The sequence below is a fragment of the Oryctolagus cuniculus genome, chromosome 18, assembly GCF_964237555.1.
Source record: "Oryctolagus cuniculus chromosome 18, mOryCun1.1, whole genome shotgun sequence".
Taxonomy (NCBI): domain Eukaryota; kingdom Metazoa; phylum Chordata; class Mammalia; order Lagomorpha; family Leporidae; genus Oryctolagus; species Oryctolagus cuniculus.
The window spans coordinates 66,804,523-66,824,753 of NC_091449.1; the positions used below are offsets into that span (position 1 = coordinate 66,804,523).

Below are 20,231 nucleotides of genomic sequence, written 5' to 3' on the forward strand. Positions count from 1 at the left end.
GGTGGCAGGGACCGGAAGACAAGCGCAGGCTGGTGTGTCCTGCGCAGGGGGAGGTCCCTGGCTCCCTGCCGGGGTGGGGCACAGGGGTCTGGGATGCAGGGGAGCGTCCCTAGGGCTCAGGGCCGGCGCAGGGGAGCGTCCCCCTGCCCACCCTCAAGCCCAGGGCTGCAGGCGAAGGTGACACAGCCCGTCGTGCCCGAGGGCCCTGGGAGGCACCTTCCTGTGCTGGTGACGTGGTGCCGCCGCGGCCGCCGCCGCCCTGGGTGACTGTCCCCTGCCCTTGCTCGGCGCGCAGGGAGGGAGGGTGTGGGATTTTCAGTTTTGTTTCTGGGAAGGCGCTTCGCTTGTGAAACAGAGCCCGAGGCATGCTGTGTTTGTTGAGTGACTAAACGCCCACCTGTCTCAGTCAGAAGCAGCTGGTTCCGGCAGATCCTCTCAGGGCCCTTCTGTGCCGAGCTCAGCGCAGGCCAGAGGGGGCTTTTCCATCCCTGGGTGGTGCAGGTCCCCAGGGCACGTGGAGGGGGGGCTGCAGGCTGCTGGGCTGGGGAAGGGCAGGGGCGGTGCGGGGGGTGCGGGAGCAGTGCAGAGCGTCCCCTCCGGGGCCCAGAGGCCGCCCAGGGCCGCCTCCTGGCCTGGGGGAGCCCCTGCAGCCCTGGCCCCGCCCGGCACCTTGCAGCGGTGGTGACCCCCTCCCCTGTCACTGCCTGGGGTGGGGGGAGGGCCTGCCTCCGGGCCCCGGACTCGAGCGACAGCCCTCGTTAGCTCGGGGCAGGCCGGCTGCAGGAGAGCAGTGCCCACCCGTGACCCTCCGAGATGACAGATGTCCTGGGGCGGGCGCAGGGACAGCCCGTGTCATCCATCTCCCCGCCTGCCCGCCTGGTGGCCCTGGCACACGTAGCCGGCTCGCCGCTGCCCCCTGGTGGTGGCCGGCGTGTCCTGCACCTCCCCGCCGACTGGCCAGGAAGACTCCAGGTGTGGGCATTTGGGGCTGGCGGTTCACCTGTGCGCAGGTGACCCTGAACGCCCAGGGGGCTGGGACACGCGTCTTGCGATCCAGCGGGGCCAGATGTGTCTGCGGGAGGGATCGGCCAGGCCGGCTCTCCCTGTCAGCCAGGTGCTGCGCCCAGTGGCCAGCCCATCTGGGGCCCCAACCTGCTCAGGCAGGTGCAGCAGTGGACCGCTCTGGCCCCCCTCGCCCGGGGGCCTCCCCCAGAAGCGAAGGCAGACTGTGACATCTCGGCTGGGCAGCTAACCGCAGGCGGGGCCGAGTGGCCTTACCTGGGAAACCTGGCTGGGAGACAGGTCCCGGCCAGGTGCGAGGAGCTCATTTGCATGTTACTCCCCTCCCCCTGCAGCCTGTAATCCAGGTGGGAAAGGGGTTGGGCTTGCCCCGAAGGTTTTTCATTTTCTTTTTACAGCTCCAGGCCAGTTTCTTTCTCTCCCGACACCTTCCTGGCTCCTCTCCCCCCTCCCCCAGCTCGTGACTCCCGGCGGGGGTGGAGGCGGCGCTGCCCGCCCTCCCGCGTGGCCGGTGCGGGGTGCGGGGTTCCGAGGCCGCCGAGCGCTGCGCCGGCTGAGCGTCCGGCCTGGCCCGGGCCCGCGGAGGCGGCGCGGCGGGTCAGGAGACGAGGCCGCCCCGTGCCCGCAGGTAGGAGCCGCTAACGGCCCGGCCCGGCCGGCGCGTTTCCCTTTCCGTTTGCGGGCGGCCGGGAGCCTCGTGCGCCCACCGCCGGGGCCCCCAGCGAGCGCCGGGCGGGCGCGCGCGCGCGCACGCGCGGCCCGGGGGCGTCCGCGGGCTCAGGCCCGCCCGCGTCACCGGGAACAGATGGACGGGGGGTGGCCGGCGCCCAGCGCGCGCTCCCGCCGCAGCCCGGGCTGGCGCGGGGCGGGGGAGGCGGGGACGGCCGCGTGCGCGCCCGCAGGTCCCGGGCAGGCTCGGGGCTGGCCGCGGGGGCCGAAAGTTGAAACCCGCAGCCCGGCGCGGGAGGAGGGGTGCGCTCTTTGCCACCGGCTCTCCGAAGTAGTAAGGCGCGGGGTTAGAGAGGGGGTCGCCGGCACGGGGCGGGGGAGGGGGCCGGGGGCGCGCCCTTTGACCTCGCGCTTCCTGGAGCGGCGCGGGTGGGGGCGGGGCGAGCCGGGGCGGGCGCCTGGGGCCCGCAGTCCCCGTCGGTGCCGCCTGTGGGTGCCCAGGAATTTCGGACGCCGCCTGAGTCATCCCCGCCGAGTGCCTGGGTGAGGCGGGGTGCGGAGGGGGCGCTGGCGGTGGGAGGCGCCGCGCCGGGGCCGGTGGCCCAGTGGGTCGTGCCCGCTTCTGGAGGCGGGCGGCCTCGCCGCTGACCGCAGCCCCAGCTACTTAATGACCCCCCTGGCGGAGTGGCGCCGCGGCGGACTCGCCAGCTCCCGACACCACGCCTGCGCGCGCCGTGGCCTCCCCAAAAGTTACTTAGGAGGGAGGCGGGAGGGGGCTTTCTAGAACTCGGGGGCCGAGGCGGCCTTGGGGGTGACGCGGGTCGGGAGCCCTGTTCTGTGCCCCCGCCCCCGGGGCTGCCGGGTGCCAGGCGCTGGGGCAGCGGCGACGGGACCTGGAGGGGCCCTGCTCGCGCGGCGCGCGCCTCGTGAGTCCGGGGGCCGCCGCCGCCGCCCTCCAGGGTCTCCGCGACCCCCCACCCCCCGCCGCCGCCCCGGCCTGTCCTCGGCTCACCTGGCCGGCCGGCCGGCCGCGGCGGGGGAGGGGCGGCCGTGCGCCCGCGGTGTCCCCGGCGCCGTCGGTGCGCGCGCGTGCGTGCGTGTTTGCGGCTGAAACCCGACACCTCCCGCCGGCCGAGGTCAGGGCGCCGCGGGCGAGCCGGGGCCGGGAGTGGGCGGCGCTGCGCCTGGGTGTGTCCGCGGCGACAGCAGCAGGTGTTTCTTGGCCGGGGCCCCGGAAGCTCCACCTCCCCGCGGGCCCGGGCGGCCGCCGCCGAGCAGCCCCGGGTGAGATAAGCAGTTTAGACAAACACTGGGCGACGGCGGCTCCAGCATGCGTCGGGCGAGGCGGCGCTGCGGGGCCCGGGCATGAAAGGTGAGCGCGCCGCGGGGGCGGGGGGCCTCGGCCCGGGGCGCGGGGCCCGCGGGGGGGGCCGCCAACGGCTCGCGGGCAACTTCCCCCGAGTGCGAGCCGCGATAAGGGCCGGGAGGGCGGGCTGGCGGCGGGCGGCCGCCCCTCCCCCTGCGCGCCGCTCGCCGCCCGGGCGGGCCGAGAGCGCGCCGGCTGGAGGGGCAGAGCGGGGGCGCCTCCGGGGGCGCCGGGGAGCTGGGACGAAAACTTTGCGGCGGGGCGGGGGGAGCGCGGGGGCGGCTGTGCGTCCCCGCGGCAGGTGCTGGCGGCGGCGGGGCCCCGCGGTCCGGGTGTGTTGTTTTTTTTTTTTTGTCTGGCTCCCCTCCCCCTCCGCCTCCCGGGTCTCTGACCCCCGCGCCCTGCCTCCCAGAGGAGGGCGCCCCGAGGCTCCCCCCCCCCGAAGATGGCTGCCCCGGCCCGGGAGGTGGCAGGGCGCCTGCACATCCGCCGCCCCCCGGCCGCGCGGCCCTTCCTGCTCCGCCTGGATGCGCCTCCCCGCCCCCAGCCCTCGGGGCCGGCCGCGCTGACGGGCGCTGAGTGGCCCGACCGAGTGGAGCCGATTCAATTATATTGCAGCTCCAGAGACACCTCGCCGCCCGCCCGCCTCTCCAGCGGGCTAATTAAATTCCCTCGGCGGGGGCGGGGCCGGAGCCGGGTTCGCCCTGCCCCGCCCGCACCCCCAGCGCCGGGGGTGGGGGCGGTGGGGGCCGGCCCCGCAGAGTGCCGCGGAGCGAGGAGGGGGGCGCGGCAGGCGCTGGCCGTGCGCCCCCGGCCCGTGGCGGCGGTGGGGAGGCTCGGCTGGCTGGCGCTGGGGTTCCGAGTTTGGGGGAGGGGTCCAGTCCTCCCACCTGGGCTGGGCCTGCGAGGGCCGTCTGCGGGGTCCTGGGCCCTGCCTGACCCGCGGAGGGGCCCACACAGGCCGGGGTCAGGAAACAAAAAGCCGAGACCACCGAATGCGAGCAGGGGTCCTTTTGTGGAAGGCGCTGGAACAAAGGCGCAGCCCCCGGGCGGGGAGCATCTCCCAGGCTGACTTCCCGCGGGCGGGGGGCTCGGTGGGGGGCGGCATGCGCCCCCCGCGCTGTCCTCGGCGCCCCCTGCCTGCGCCCCGACCCGAGGCCCAGGCTGCCCCTGACTCAGCCCCAGCCACAGGTGAGCGGCCCGGGGCGCAGGCTCCGGCTGGCAGCCGTGCGTCATCCCGCGGCCAAGTGCAGCCGCCGGAGGCCTGCTCCGCGCCAGGCCGCCTGACCCCGGGGCCCTGTGGCCGCTGCGTGGGGCTCGGTTCTGCCCTGCTGTCTGGCGGCTGGTCGGATGCGGAACCCAGGAGCGGAAGGGGGGAAGCTGGAGCCGGCCGCACTTGCACCGCTGCAGCCCAGCCCCGGGAGGCCTGGCCGGCCGCTCTGAGGCTGGGGCTGTCGGCGGGGAGGGGTTTGTAGCTCCCCTAACTTGGTGTTTTAGAATGGCTGGTGCTGGGGCCTTCCCAGGCCACAGCCGCGAAGCCACAAGCTCTGGGCTCCAGGCCCAGGGCGCGTTCCCAGCTCTCCAAAGGATGGCAGCCCTGAGATGGCACCGGCTGCGGTGCGTGGGGACACGGCGCGGCCTCCAGTGGCCGCGTCCCCGCTGCTGTGAGGAACTTCCCCGGCGCTGGGGAAGTTGGAGGCCACAGCTCCCAGAGCGTGTGTGGACAGGAAGCTGAGCTGCCCAGCATCTGGTCAGCCCGCAGAGCGGGCCTGCACAGCGCCACTCTGTGGCGGCCCTGGGTCCTGCACCTCAGGACTGCGGGGTCCCTGGCTCCCTCCCGCCAGGCAGGTGCAGTCCGGCGTCCCCTGGCCTGAGATGAGAGGGAGGCTGGGCCCCTCACAGGCAGGTGTCCTGGAGGAAGCCAGGTGAGCAGGAGCTGGCAGTGACCGCCTCCTTGCCCCCAGGAACCCCAGGGGTTCGTGCACACAGCTAGCGAGGCCGGTTTTTCCTGGCACCGTCTGGAGCCGTGGAATTCCCAGTCTGGGTTACTCGAAGTCCGGGGCCTGGTGGGGTCGGGTGGGACTCCTCCCCGGGAAGCGTGTTAATTACTTGTGTGTGGCAGCGGCGGCGGGCTCCAAACCGCAGGGGTGCGCGAGGCCTGTCCTGTGTGCCAGTGCCGCTCTAACCTGCACTCAGCCACGCGCCAGCCAGCTTCCTGTCATTCTCCCCCCGTGGGGTCTCAGATCACGGTGGCCTCGCTGCGTGTGGCAGAGGCCTCCCAGCCGCCAGCTCCACTTCCCGGCGCTGGCCGAGGCCACGGCCCGGAGGGGGCGACGGTTGCGAGTGTTCCTGTCAATGAGAATTTATCGAACGCCCGCTCTGAATCCAGCCGCGCGCTCACTGCCGGGAGGTGTAGAGACAGATCAAACAGGAGCGCGGCCAGAAGCGGCCTTTTACGTGCCTGCCAAGTGCGCACTCGGGGGCCGCTTAATCCTGCTCCCGCGGCTCCCCAAGCCTGCGGCTGGACCCGGAACCACGCAGCAGTGCCCCCGCCCGCGGCCTGGGCCCACAGATAAGGCGGGCTGGCGGGTGGCGAGCTGGGGTGGCTGCGGTGAGAAAGGAGGACCAGAGATGCACTCCAGGCCTTGTGGGCCCCAGGCAGGCTTGGGCGTTTCTGGGCAGAGGGGCGGGCGATGCGGGGACCGCTTTGGGGGTCTCTGCACTCAGAAATCTGGGGAGCCTTAGGCCCACCCCTCCCCTGGGGCCTGGGCACCTCCCCCCCCCCAGCCTCCAGCCTTCAGGTGCACTGCTGGGTCTGGAACCGGTTCCTCCAGGTTCCTCCAGCTGCGGTGGCTTTGGGACTGGCGGGGCGGGCTCCAGGTGCTCCCCGTCTGCAGATGGGGGTGCGGTCAGGACGCGGGCCTCAGCTCCTGAGTGGGCCAGTGACCGATGTGGTGGGAGGGCAGAGAAGCCCTGGAGCGGGGACGCGCCCAGTGCCCCCAGGCAGCTCCCCTGGGGGGCGCTGCACTCCTGGGCCCCCGCCGTGCTGGCCCGCAGCCCTGGTGCACCTGGCACAGGATTCCCTGGGATTCCCCATCCTGATTTACAAGGCTCTGCCCCCCCACTCTCCCCCCCTGCGGAGTGGGGGAGGGGCTGCAGCCCCACCCCCCAGCTGCTCAGACCCCTGCTGTTGCCCTCTGGGAGGTGGAGGGGCTTTGGGGAGCAGCCGCCCCTCCCCCAGCCCTGGCCTCCCTGCACTGGCAGGTACCGACCGGAGCTTCCGGTGGTCAGGGCCGCGTCGACGCTGGCCGGGTTAAGCCGTCCCGGAGGAAAATCTGTGTCAGGCTGGGGCTGCAGGGTGGGGGGGGGCGCCTGCCTGGGGCCCGCCCGGCCTCATCTCCGAGGGGCCTCCTGTGCCACGCGGGTTAGCGGCCAGCCGGGGAGAGGGTCCTGATCTGGGGGCGGGGAGGGGTCCTTGGGGCTCCCTGGGCCGGGGAAGGCCTGGGCTCTGTGGAGTCCCGGTGCAGGCTGCGCCCCTTCCCCCAAGGCCGCCCTCCTTGCGTGTGGTGGTCTTGCATGCAGACCCCCTGGGTGGCTGACACCGGTCCAGCACTGGGGACAGAGCCGAGCTCTCGTGTGGTGTCGGGGAGGTGGCGACCCAGGGCCTGGCACGCGTGTGACAGCCTGGCGGCGTGGGGCGAGTCGGTGCCTGTGGGCAGCCCTGGGGCTCTCGGGAAAGCTCTGGGAGACCCCCGGCTCCTCACATGGGATGTGGGGCCCTGGGGTGTCCAGAAGCCCCCGGGCGGCACGTCCTGGGTTGCGCTGTCTCCAGGCAGCTAGCGGCCTCCTGGCCGGCCCGCGCTCGGCTGGGTGCCAGGGCGTGGTGGCTGGCGCCCGAGCCCGCGATGCACTGGTACAGGGCCGAGTGTGGGTGCCCAGGTCCCACCAGGCTGCCCCTCGGCCGTGTCGGGCTCACTGGAGTTTGTGCCGCCCTGGGTCGGGACCGGGCACTCAGCCTCGGGGCAGGAAGTGGGTGAGAGAGGCGCTCCTCTGCTGGGCTGTCCTTGGGCTTCGCAGTGTGTGTGTCCCGGGCTCAGGGGACGAGGACTTGGCTCACGGAATGATGGGGCGGGGGAGCTGGGCACGTGCCGGGAGCTGGCCGATTCGCCCTGGTCTGAGTGGGGGCAGCTCTCCCCCTCCCGTCGCGTGGGGTGTTTAACTGTGTCTGGGCATGGCACGTGGGGCTCTGAGGATAGTGAGTGTGCCCTGGTGCTGGAGCCCCACTGGATCGGGGCGTGTTCTGGGGACACTCCGACGGCCAGTTTCCTGGGCCCAGGCGGGTCCTGCAGGGGAGCTGTCAGCGCTCAGGGTTCCCCAGGCCGGTGGACGCCTCCCCTCTGACACCGCCCCCCGTGCTGCCCCAGGGTTTAACCGTGGGCTGTGGGAGCCTGGGAAGCCGCCTGCCACTTTGAACCCTGTGAGAATGGGTCTCTGCAGAAGCCGATACGGCTTGGTAATTGAGGGCAAGTCGTGGCTGGAATGAACGCGATGAAAGTGAGGCTCGGCGGACACCTGCCACGGCGCTGGCCCTCCTTGGGGGAGGGACCCGCCCCCTCCCCGTGGAGTCCCGGGTGGAGTGGACGTGTTGCGGGTCCTGGGTTGCACAGAGTCCAGGCTCTGAGGAGCTGGGAGACCTGGTGCTGAGGTCGCTGGCCGGCCCGAGACACTAGGGAGGGGTGGGGACTGTGGCACTGCATAGGCGTGAGCAGAAAGCCTCCCGGGTGACTGCAGGGTCTCCCACGAGGGTGGCGGGGTCCCAGCACCGCGGCCGCCTTCGGCTGCTTTCCCAGGCCACAGCAGGGAGCTGGATCAGAAGTGGAGCAGCCGGAATTCACGCAGAGGTCTCCCTGGTACGCCAGGACGGTGGGGCCTGTTGTCCACTCACTGCCCGGAGGCCCTCAGTGGCCCCTGTAGGGGACTCGATCCGGGTCTCCCACGGGGGTGGCAGGGACTCGGCCACCGGAGCCGGCCTGCAGAGGCAGGGGCGCTGCGAGTGGGGCGCTGGCGTCCCCGTCCCGAGTGCTGGGCCAGGCGCGCGCCTGAAACGACCCCTTTGACCACCCCTGTGTCGCTTCCCGCCGGAGCGGTGCGTGTGGACCTTGGGCCGACGTGTGAAAGGCGCGCGTGGACTGCCTTGCCTGCCGTCTGGGGCGCTGAGCGGTAGTGGCCGGGTGGGCGGCCTGGAGGCAGCCGACCCCCCAGCTCCCGCGCGTAGCCCCCTGCTGCTCAGCCGCGAGCTTCCACGGGCCACGTGCTAGGCTGTCTCCCTCCCCCCGGGGACGGGGCCAGGCTCCACACACCCTGCCAGCTCCTCCGGCCGGCCCTGGCTGCGTCAGGTGTCTCCTCGGGACAGGTGACCCCAGTCCGTGGTCGTGTCCCCCCAGGCCCCCACGGCTGCCTTTTCCCACGCGAAAGAAATTGCTAGAACCCTGGTCAGGAAAGCCGGGTTCCCGTTCCAGCTCTGTAGCCGGTGACCAGCCCCCCTCCCAGCCTCTGGTTACCCACACTACACTGGGAGTGAGGGTCTGGCCTTGAGGAGTGAGGGCTGGGAAGGACCCTGGCCTGTCTGAGGGCCGCCTGGCTGGCCGCTGGGCCCAGACCTTAAGTGGCCTCAGCCCTTTGCCATCTTCCGGGCCCGGTCCCCCTCCAGGGCGGCACTTGCAGCCTCCTGTGGCCTGGCCGAGCCCCTGGCTCCCACCAGCACCAGGTGTCACTACCTTCTGTGCCGACTTCCAGGACTCGGGCTGTGGGCCTGGGAGACCCCTGCCGGCTGGCCCCAGACGCCGGCCCCAGCATCCGCTCTGTGCAGCAGGTGCACTGTGTGGGAACCTCTGGTGCCCCGCCCCTCCGCTCTGCCTCTTGGGACCTCCAGCCTGTGCCTCAGTCTGCTGGCCAGGCTTGGTTTCCCCCGGACCCCGTGCTGCCCCACGTCAGGGCTGCGTCCCGGCTGTCCAGGGCCTGGGTGCTGCCTGCAGTGTGCAGTTGCCAGCTGGGGGGAGACCGGTGTCCCCAGCTCTCCGGCACTCCCTTGCACTGTGGAACTGTGGCTGCCAGGGTCCCGTGCTGCCTGGTCTGAATGTGGGGTTCACCGTGGCTTGCTGGGGGAGCCCCGACACATGCCGGGGAGACGCCTGGCCGTGCGTGCCCAGCAGGGTCCTGGTGCGCAGCCTCCAGCTTCCCTGGGGCTGCGTGGGCCCCCCCCCCCCCGCCCCGCCGCCTCACTGCCCTCCAGCACGGGCGGCTGTGGGGCCTGGGCCACCCCTGCCCGCCTGCCTCATGTTTTTCCTCTGGCCCTCTGGTTCCGGGTCAGCAGCTGAGCCATCTGCTAAGGCCTCCCCCGCCCGGCGGCGAGCACTGGCCTGGCCCAGCCCTGCTCATCAGCCGCGCCGGCCCTGGAGTGTGCGCGCTTGGGCAGCCTAGGGGGTGGGGGTGTTCTTAGCTGAACAAGCAGGCCACCCCGCGGTGGACAAAGACCCCTCCCTGTGGTCTCCTGGCCCCCTGCCCGCCCCGCCCCCAGGGCCGATTGCTTCACGCGAGTGAGCTCGGAACACGCCAAAGGCAAATATAATAATGAATTTATTATGAAGCCGCTCAGGCTCCGGGGATCACGTGGTGCCGCGCCGCTGCCGCAGAGCTGCGGGCGGGGTGACCCGGCCTTGTGGGGGCGCAGGGGCTCGCCCTCGGGGGCCCGAGCCAGGGGGCGTCCTGTATTTGTTCACAAACATCTCTTTCTGCGGTAATGAAAAATTACCAGGAGCGGTGATTAGAGAACCCAGGTCCAGGTTGTGCCGTGGGCCTGAGCGGGGAGCCCTGCTGGGCCCCGGCGCTCGGGGTGTAATTACCCCAGGGTGGGGGGGCGGGGGGAGCGGATTGGTGCTTGAACCGGGACCCAGCAGAAAATTCATCTCAGCTATTAGCTTGTAATTACAGAGCGAGGAGGGAGGGGCCTGAGGGCCGGACGGGAAGAGCTGGGATGAAAGGAAGCAGTAATTATGGGACCAGCAGGAGGCTGGGAGGCGGCGGCTGCCGGCTAGTGCGGGAGGGGTGGGAGCGGATGCCGTATTTAATGGAGTACTGGGGCCTGCCCCTGCGTGAAAATCCTGCTGCTGGGGGCAGCGGGTGTCCCTGTGAGCGGGCCCTTCCCTGCCTCCCGGCGGTTTCCCTGGTTTTCCAAAGCGTTGTGCGCCCGCGGGAAGTCCAGGCAGAGTCTGGGGGAACCGGTGCGTGGTGGGCGGGGCCTCGCTGCCCTCTGCCCTGTGGCCCTGTGCCAGCCTCTCCTCTGCCCTCTGCCTCCCGGCTCTGCCAGCCCTGGGAGGGTCTGGGGGCTGCGCACTGCCAGGGGCTGGGAGGGATGTAAATGAGGCGGGGAAGCCCTGGGCAGATCTGGGCCAGCGAGACCCCCTGCTCGGTCTCCTGCTGAGCTGCACATGTCAGGGGAGCCCCCCCCATCCATCATAGGCCTTCATGCCGGGAGCTCTTCCCAGCTGTTGGGATAATGAATTTACATGAGCTGATAATGTAGACAAGAATTCCGTCAATGGCCAGGAGCGCAGAAGTTAATAAATACCTCTCTAATGAGGGCGGGGGGAGGCGCCCCCCTGCACTCCGCCACCCCGGGGCCTCCGCGGACACGGGCACCTGCCCCAGCAGCAGCCGGAGAGCCCCTGTGTGGGTGGGTGCTGCAGGGGACCAAGCCGACCCAGCTGGCCGGCCTGCGCCCGGGCCCTCTCCCCTGCCCTCGGATGCGGGCTTGGGAGGAGAGTGCTAATTTTAGCCTGCCTTAATGAAGCCGCACGCTGGGCTTCTATTTCCAGCGGCCTGACATCAGCAGTGCAGTCCTGGAGCCACGGCTGACACCGCGGCGGGGACGCCGGGCGGGGGTCCCCGGGGACCCCGAGGGCCGGACCTAGGGTGGGGGTGCCGGCAGGAGGGGTGATGACCTTGAGGCCTCCGGGCTGCTGGGGGGAGGGGCCGGGTTTGGGCTCCGGCGGGGGGCACCCCAGTCCTCAGGGGCCTGCTCACCCGCAGGTGCCGGTGTGGTGCAGCCAGGCCCACCGTGGGCAGTCGGACGGCCCGGGTCACAGAAGGGTGACACCGGCTGCCGAGTGCGCCGGGGGCTTTGTGCCGAGCCTGCCCTTCCCCACGGTAGCACCCAGGGGTGACTGCAGCGTAACGGTTAGGAGCGGCGGTGTTTTGTTCCAGCCCCCTGCTAACGCGCCTGGGCCGTGGCTCAGGTAGGCTGGGTGTCGGCTCCCAGCCTCAGCCCTGCCCACCCTGGCGAGGGAGGACGTCGGGGGTGCACGGCAGTGGGAGCGCTCTGCTCTCTGTCTTTGGAACCGTTGGAAAGTCCATAAGGCCAGTGGGCGGGCCCAGGGCTGTGGGGAAGGGGAGCTGGCAGAGGTGCGGCGTGGCTGGTGTGGGCCCGTCACGCCGAGGGCCCCCGTCACAACAGGGTTGAAGCCGTGGCCTTGACGAACGCACACGTGGCATGACGAGCCGGCCCCTACCCAGGCTGCTGCCTCGGGACGGGGGTCCTGCATCCCGCGTCCTGCGTGAGCCGCCTTCTGGCGCGTGTTCCAGCCAGGGGTCTCGGGATGAGTGACGGGCTTCGTGTGCAGATGTGTGTTTGAGAGCGTATACGCGTGTGGACCGGCGCCTTTCCATGCGGTCCCACAGGCGGCCACTGGGGTGGGGGTGGGGGGTCCTGAGCAGCTGTAGGCCCGGGGAGCAGGGCTCGGGTGACCTTGGGGCCGCCTTCTCACCTCCTGGCCTCGGTTTCCAAACCCATGCTCCACGGGCCTCCCAGGGGTGTGGGCATGGGAGGTGGGGGGTCCATCTTGTGTCCACCTGTCCACCTGCCTGATCTCTGGGGCCTGCGGAGACGGCCGGGAGGGGGTTCTTGCTGCATCAGGCCCCTCCTTGCCCTCCTGCTTGTCCGGGCTGCCCGGCTGAGCCCCAGGAACCCGTTCACTGTGGTCGGGGTCGGTCCGTGAGGCCCAGGCTCCGACCTGGGCGGCTCCGTGTTTCCATGCAGGCCCCCCAGAAGCCCCCCGCGGCCCGGTGTGGCTGGGGGTCTTGGGGTCACCTGTGTGCGGTCGCACTTTCTGTGTCCCCACGGCCTGTGAGTGAGCCCTCACTGACCACGGCCAGCTGGGGCGCCCACCCAGCCTGGGCCCTGGGGCCACCGTGAGCCCTGCCCTGCAGGCGTGGTCCGCTGGAGCCCTGGTGGACTGTGCTTCGTGCCCAGCTTCCTGACGAGGCCGCAGAGCCGGCGCCCTGGCGGGGTCGTGCGCGCTGCACTGGGCTGCCCCTGCCCGGAGCCACCCTCCGCGTCTTGCACAGCCTCACGGCAGCGGGTGCCGCGGCCCGCAGGCAGTGTGAGCTGTGTGGGTCCTGGCCCTGCCACACCTCTGTGCTTTAGAGACAGCCAAGGTGGACACGCGAGGCCAGCCCCCTGCCCAGCGCCGTGTGACCCTCAGCAGCTGCAGGCCAGCTTGCCCGCCGGGAGGGCGGCTCTTGTGGGGTCTTGTGCCTCGGTACAGCCCCTCCCCCCAGAACCCGCGTGTTCCCGCCTTCCCCCCTTGACTCTGCCAGCTCCCAGCCCAACCTGACTGCGTGTGCGGTGCACGCCCGGGGCTCGCAGCCTCTGCTGGTCCCCTCTGGGTTCCCTGTCTTCTCCTGGCCCCAGCCCCAGCTCTGTTCACCCCCCCCCCCAGCCCTGCAGCCCCTTGGCCCTGATGGGTGCCCCTTGGACGCAGCTGTGCGTGGCCGTGGTCACGTGGGAGCCTTGGTTTTCTTTTCTGTGATGTGTGGACGGCAGCGGTGCGGCCGTGCCAGCTGCTGCAGGGGTGCGGATCCCCATTCTGGTGTTGCCTCGCCCGGGCCTGCGGTCCCCCAGACTCTGACCCTCGCGTCGCTGGCTTCCCCGGATCGTGCTGGGGTTGGGCCGACGCCGCGCCGTGCGCCGGGGTCCCTGGGCCGGCCTGGTGTTGCCTCGCCCGGGCCTGCAGTCCCCCAGACTCTGACCCTCGCGTCTCTGGCTTCCCCGGATCGTGCTGGGGTCGGGCTGACGCCGCGCCGTGCGCCGGGGCCCCCGGGCCGGCCGCTCTGTCTGCAGCGCTGCCTCCGCTCTGTCGCCCCCCCCACCCCCCGCATGCGGCCCCCGCTCTGGTGCTGGGCGCTCCTGCTCTCGGTGACTCGGTTCTTCTTTTCCTGTTGCAGGCATGAGCCATGAGCCCAAGTCCCCTTCGCTAGGGATGCTTTCCACCGCGACCAGGACCACCGCCACCGTCAGCCCCCTCACGCCCTCGCCGCTCAATGGCGCCCTGGTGCCCAGTGGCAGCCCCGCCGCCAGCAGTGCGCTGCCGGCCCAGGCCGCGCCATCCTCCAGCTTTGCCGCCGCGCTGCGCAAGCTCGCCAAGCAGGCCGAGGAGCCCAGAGGTAAGAGGCGCGCGCGGCCCTGCGCGGCCCCGCGGGGCGGAGCCACGGCGACCATGGAAGCCGCAGGCCTCCCCGTGTCTGGGCTCCACCCCCACACACACACCCCCCTGCTTCGCTTCTCTGCTTGGCTTTCTACCGCTCTGCCCTCCCTCGGCTACGGGAGCTGTGGCGAGGGCCGTCCGGTCGTGGGGAGCCCGGGGCTGCTGGCAGGCAGAGTGGACAGTGAGAGAGAGAGAGGCCCGGAGCGGCCTGAGGCTGAGTGTGTGCGCCTGTCCCCAGCAGCCAGGCAGACAACCCCGTGTCTGCACACGTGCTCGGCCGCAGGACAGGTGGCCCGGGGTCTGTGCGGGGTGGCTGCAGACGGGTGCGGCCCTCTCCGACCGCCCTTTTGCGCCCGAGCTTCAGGGCGCCTGCCGGGACCCCCGTGCGTGGGTGGCTGGGTCGGACCTGCTGGGCTGCAGCTCGGGCCCACGTGGGTCGTGGCCAGGCCTCTCCCCTGTGGGGGAGCTGCTCCAGGGCCCGGCCCTGCGGGAACTGTACGGGGCTCACGGCCGAGGACGGCGTTCGTACCCTCGGGCCTGCGGCTCAGCCGATGGCTGCTGGCCCTGACCCCGTGGGCTGGGGGTCTCTGGGTCTCTCGGTCTCTCCTCTTGCCAGGTCCTTTGTTCCGCCTGGTGGCTGGGGTGGGTGACAGGTGGAGAGGAGCGGGCCTGGTGTTGATGTGTGCTGGGATTTGCTGGCCTGGGAGGAGAGATGCTGGGCCCTTGTGGCCACGGGCACAGACAGGGCCGCCCACACGCCCTGCAGGTCTCTGCTTGCCCTTCCCGCCACAGCCAGAGCCCCAGGTCACATCTGAGCACACGCAGCCGCGCCAGCACCCTGGGCTCCGGGGCCGGGAGCAGGTGCCTGTGTGGGAGCTGAGCTGGGAGCCCCGCCTGTGAGAGGCAAAGGCATGGGGGCCGGTGGGGGCGGCGCTCTGTGTCTCCTCTGCTGTTCCGGAAGCGGGGAGAGACGGCGCTGGCACCGGCTCTCAGATCAGTCGGCACAGGGGAGCGCGTGTCCTGGCCACCCAGGGAGGCGGCGGCGCGGGGTCTCGGGATGGGCCGGGTCCCACCCGCCGAGGTCTGCGGTGCTGGGGCCTGGAGGGCAGCGGGGCTGGGGCCTGCCTGGCCTCTGTCTTCCTGCGCTGACCCAGGCAGCCCGGCGTCCGGCTTGGGCACCAGGCCTCGCGGGCCAGGGACAGAGTGCGCTGCTGGACTCCAGTGGCGGTGGCCACGGGGCCCGGAGCCTGCCCGTGACTCCTGCCCAGTGTGCGGACTCGGTGGCCAAGGGTCGGGGAGGCCCACCCCGGGGTTGTCCCCTTACTCGCGGAGGCTGAGGTCTGCAGGGCTGGAGATCCGGGACACAGCAGCGCCTAGGCCCCGAGCAGCCTCACGCTGCCACGCGTGTCCAAGCAGGCCTGGGTCCTCGCCTCGGGGAAGAGAACCGTGGGCGCCCGAGGCCCCCGCCCCCATGCGAGTGTCCAGCAGGGCCGCTGCAGTGGGGCCCCACTCCCCCCCACACTCCACCTCCACCGTTGACTGACAGCACCCAGTGGGTCCATTGTACAGATGGAGAAGCTGAGGCGCGGGTCCCGGCTGCACTGCTCAGGCCTCTCCTAGCAGGCAGGACCGTCTGAGCCCCCTCCCCAGCAGCCGCCGCCGGCTCTGCTTCTAGAATGTTCTCACCCCTAAGACAGGCCGTGACCCCCGCGCCTATCTCTGTGGATTTGCTGTCTGGGTGTTTCCTGCGTGGACGTGTGTGGCTTCCTTCCCTGTGGGGGCAGCCCGCCCACCGGCTCTAGGAGGCTGTGCCACGGCGGCCGGCGAAGGTTGCGTCCTGCTTGTGGCCTGCCAAGGACGCTGTCGCGGTCCCTGTGGCCGTGGGCGGGAGGAGGGAGTCCACACTGCTGCTGGGCGACCTCTCCGGCCCGTCCGTCCGCCTCCTCAGCGGCTCACGGGGAGGTGTGCGGGGCGGGGCCCAGGTCGCGGCCTGGCTCCGGGTCTCAGGGCACCACGCCCCGCCCCTCCGTCTCCACACTGAACCAGGCCTCAGGCCTGCCCCTCCTGGCCCCCCTCCCCCACGCCCGCGGGTCCCTGGGAGCCTGGTGTCTTTAGCCACCTGACCTGTGTCCACCGTGTCCTCGGGGCGCACAGGGCTGCCCCTGGGCCCTGTGTGGCTTCCCGCCCGCCGGCTCTCCTGGGGCGCGGGGCCGCCGTCTGTTCTGAAAGCCAGAGTCCCCGTTAACTTAACTCTCAAGGCCTCGGCCGCCCGGGGCGGCTCAGCTGTGTTCCTCGCTGTGTGGCCTGGGCAGGGCCCACCCAGGGGCGTGGTGATTCAGGGGGAACAGGCACCAGGCACGAGGGTGCACGGGGATCGCGGGGTCCCCAGCACTGTCGCCGCTGCCACCCTGTCCCTCCCCGTCCTGCGGGTGCGGAAAGCCCCGCCCCCTCCCGCAGGGCATTGCTGGGGGCCGGCCCAGCTGTCCGCCCCACTCAGGGCTGTCGGGGAGTGCGGGCGGGCCCAGTGGGTGCTCGTTCACCTTGGGGGAATGTTCTGGAAGCCGCCTCTGGCTGCAGGTTGGGTCTGACCCTCAGCTGGTTCTGGGTTCAGCCCTGACCCCTTCCTTGGTGACCAGCCAGGGCTCTGCTTTGAGCTGAGGCATCGCCGTACCGTCTGGCCTCCGCCACTGCCATGGGCGGCCGGAGCCCCGGCTGTTGCCGGCCCAGGAGGGGCGCGGGAGCTGCCCTCATCCCCCGCGGTGGGAGCGGCCAGGCCGCCGCAGCCTCCTGTGGATGGCCAGAGGTCCCGGCATCCTGGCTGCCTGCCCCGTCTTGTCGCTGGCTTTGCACAGGTGGGGGGGCTCGGGGACGGGCGGGTCCCTGGTGTCGGCGCTGCCGCGAGCTGCCGCCCACCGCCCGCCCGCCTGTCTGTCGCGGCGCGGGCTCTGCGCTGCCTCGGAAATCTGCCGCCTTCAAAGAAAACAGCAACGCAAACACGGGCGGGGAGCTCCGGCCTGGCACGCGCCCCGCGCACGTCAGGCTGCGGCTGGCAGGGCAGGGGGCGGCTCCGCGGGTGTCTGGGGCCCCATCTGTCTCGCGGCACAGGTGCAGGCTCGCGGGGCTTCTCCCATCCCCATCTTCCTGGGGTGCGGGAGGGCAGGGGAGGCTGGGGCTGGGCCCCTGCGGAGCGCTGTGGGCGAGCCCCCTCCCCGGGCTGATGGCGCAAGGTGTGGCTGTTGCTGCGAGGGTCCTCTGTGTCCCCGCGGCCTGGGACAGATGGAGCACGGGACAGCCCCTGGCCCAGAGCCCCCTTCCCTTTGGAGCCAGGAGTAGGGGCCGCCTGGGGGCGTCGGCGCAGCCGCGAGTGGCATATGGCTGCCTGCACGGCTCTTCCGAGCGGGTTCTCCCGGGCCCTGCAGGTGGGGGCAGACGCCAGCTTTGCCCGCCGTCCCCACTGTCCCTGCCATGTTCCCACCCACCCTGTGCCCGTGCAGTGGGGGCTTCACACTGCTGTCCCCTGCAGGGTCCCTGCCCCGTCCTCATCGCCCAAGTCTGCAGGGGTCGCAGGTGCGTGGGGAGGGGGTGCCCCCAGCACAGTGTCCCCCCCCAGTCCAGTTGTGGGGGCCCTCAGCTTTGGCGCTTGCCTGCAGCTCATGGTGGAGGCGCTGCTGTCGTACTGAGCAGGGGATAACACGGACCCAGCAGGAAGCGGCCCCAGGTGGGCAGGCGCCTGCAGGTGGCCCGGGGATGGGCACCTGTTGGTGGCTCGAAGCCTGCTCCCACCGCCCCAGCTGTGTCTGGGCCTGGGGCTCTGGGCGGCCCTGGTGATAGGAATGGGCATCTCTCAAAGGCTTGGCCAGGGTCTGGGGCGCGGTGTCCTGTCGCCGCCGCTCCCCCGTGCAGGGCCCTGGCGGCGGTGAAACCCCCGTCCTGCCTTCCTCTGTGCTGTCAGCTGGCCAAGGCCTGTGGCTCTGGGGCCTGTGGCGAGGCTCTGCCGGGGGTGGGGGTGGGGGGGTTCGCAGCCTGGCCCCGGGCGCTGGGTCAGGGCCCGCGCTGGTGGTGTTCTGCCCTCGGCTGCCAGGGCTGACAGGTGCCGCGCCTCTGCCGCCCGCGGCCGTCCTTGCGCTCCCAGCTGGCTGTTAATTACACGTGTGCGCCTCCAGCTCCGGCGCCGAGCCGCAGGGTCGGGCAGCAGAGGTGACGCGAACGTGCGTGCCTCTTGTTGCCTCCAATCTGGCTCCGTCTCGCTGACGAGCTCCTGGCTGAATACCGCCGGTTAATTACGGTGATCACGGCCCTTCCCGCTCCAGCCGTGTGGCGAGAAGGGAGGGCTGGGGCGGGCGCCCGCCCCGCTAATTGGCAGTGTGTTGTCGGGTATTGATCCCTGCCGCTCCGGCTGCTGGGGAAGCGGCCTCCTGCCTCGGGGGGATTAGGCCGCTAATTGTCGGATGGCCTCTGCCCCGCCTGGCCCCAGCTGAGACCTCCCGCAGCCCCTCCGCCGCGCCCCCAGCGCCCATGTGTGCGTGTGTGTGCGTGAGGCTGCTTCCGAGAGGGGCACGGTGGGGAGGGGGCACCGCAGCCATGCAGCCCGGCTCTGCACCACCCTTGGGCTGTGGGGACCCCTTGTTTGCAGGCTTGGGGTGCAGGGGCGTCCACCCCAGGACCGCTGGCGGCGTACTGGCCCTCGGCGTGTGCGTTTAATTCCGTTCCCCAGCTGCAGAGTGTGGCTGCCCAGGCCGTGCGTCTAGGCGGGGCTGCCCCGGGCACGCCTAGGGTCCGTGGCAGGTGCGGGCCTGAGGCCGAGCTACAGTGGCTTTGAGGAGGGGGGAGGCCTGGCACCGCGCACAGCAGCCGTGAGCTGGACACGGCCCGATGCGTGGTTCACTGTCCTGGGCCGTTGGAACATCGCGGCCCAGCTGGTGGGGGGGCGGGGATGGCTGCAAGTGGGTGTGGGGCCCGATGAAGACCCAGACAGTGGCCGGGTCTCCATGTTCAAGTGGACAGGGCCCTGGGCGCCACGCGGGCTGCCCACGGTCACGCTGGTCGTGTGTGGCCCTGGGCTCCAGGGAGGCCGGAGCTGCTGACAGCCCCCCCGCTTTGCCTGGACCTTCTGGGGTGAGGGGTCCCGCCTCAGGCTCCAGGGCTGGCAGCGGTGTCAGGCGCCAGCCGGCTCGCCCCCAGGGCCGCTGCAGAAGCCCGGGGTCTGTCCCTGAAGCTGCCCCCCCCCGCCCGCCCGCCCCTCCAAACCCCCAGGGCTTTTCCCCGGGATGCGCTCAGCTGCCCTCGGGCTCCCCAGGGCCTGAAGGCCGCCCGGGCTCTGGGGCAGAGCCAGGCTGTGCCAGCATCGGGGGACAGGGTTAGCAGGGCTGTGGCGGGGGCTTTGTCGGCGCAGGGTGCAGTGCGGACAGGACAGGTGCCCGCGGGAGTACCGTCCTGGACAGTCGCACGGTCTGTGCACTGTCCCGGGGACCGCAGCCCCGAGGCCGGGCAGCAAGTGCAGGAAGCGGCAAGCCTGAGCCGAGGGGCGAGGCTCATGTAGCCCCACAGAGCTGCTCCCTTTGGAGCCCCGTCCCACCGTCGGGGTGCCCTGGGGGCTTCTGCCGAGGGTCTGGTTTCCCGGGAGCCCCGCCCCAGCGCTGGGCGCGCCCTAGCTCCCTGCGGGCCCCGGCCTGGCCCTCCACGTGGCGGCTGCCTTTGTGATTGAGGGTCAGGCGGGCACCTGCTGGGCGCAGGACTCTGCTGTGTGCCTGCGAGGGGGGCCAGGCCGGCCGCCGCTCAGCTCCCCTCCCGCCTCCTGCAGGGTCTTCACTGAGCAGCGAGCCGTCCCCCGTGTCCTCGCCGGCCACCAACCACAGCTCCCCGGCCAGCACCCCCAAGCGCGTGCCCATGGGCCCCATCATCGTGCCCCCCGCGGGCCACAGCGTCCCCAGCACGCCCCCCGTTGTGACCATCGCCCCCACCAAGACGGTCAACGGCGTGTGGAGGAGCGAGAGCCGCCCGGTGAGCAGGGTTGGGGTAGGGCCTGGTGAGGGGGGCGGGGCCCGGGAAGCGGGGGTGGGGGTGGGGGCGGGGGCCGCTCCAGGTTCCGCTCCCGCCTCCCTCTGCCTCAGCTGTGTCTGCGCCATGCAGTGAGGCTGACCGTACCCCCAGGGTGGGCGGGCGGCCCAGGGGGTCACATGTCCATCTGCCGGGCAGTGTGGACAGCAGTACTGGCCCCTCCTGGGGCCATCAGCCCTGGTCCCTTGTGGGAATGCCCCTGTGGCCCCGGCGGTGGGGGCCCCCAGCTTGCAGGGGGAATTGGAAGTAGGAAGGGTGCCAGGTAAGAGCTGGGTGGGTTTGTGCATCTGAGGTCCCCAGAGGAGCCCCCGGGCCGGCCACAGGGTCCTGCCTTGCACCTGCTGGGGGCAGCCGTGCCCTGGAGCCAGGATCTCCACCCCCGACCCCCCACCCTGGCACTGGAGGCCTGCAGCCGGGACCTCCCCCAACCCAGGCCCTGCCTCTTTAAGGGCTCTGCTCAGTACCCGGAGGGCGGCCCACGCGGGACTGCCGATTACAGCGCGGAGCCAGGGAGGGACGATGTATGACCCCCTCCCCAGCTGTCTGCCCCTGGAGGGGAGGGGGGTCCCGGCTGTCCA

General features: G+C 71.7%; 1 protein-coding gene across 12 annotated transcripts in view; it reads left to right on the forward strand.

Annotated features, from left to right (window-relative positions):
- GSE1 (Gse1 coiled-coil protein) overlaps positions 1 to 20,231 on the forward strand; it is a 299,545-nt gene that overhangs the window by 263,070 nt on the left and 16,244 nt on the right. For 4 of the 12 annotated variants that reach the window (XR_011384131.1, XM_070062815.1, XM_070062814.1 and 1 more), the window contains 2 exons: positions 13,337 to 13,555; positions 19,397 to 19,596. Coding sequence is in view for 11 of the 12 variants with exons in the window: in XM_070062815.1 (XP_069918916.1) it covers positions 13,337 to 13,555; positions 19,397 to 19,596 (419 nt within the window). In the remaining variant the exon portion in view is untranslated. Of the gene's footprint in view, positions 1 to 1,515; positions 1,649 to 1,884; positions 2,024 to 2,117; positions 2,233 to 2,771; positions 3,062 to 13,336; positions 13,556 to 19,396; positions 19,597 to 20,231 lie in introns of those variants that run through there. The other 8 variants (XM_070062816.1, XM_070062818.1, XM_051829777.2 and 5 more) reach the window with 7 other exon arrangements.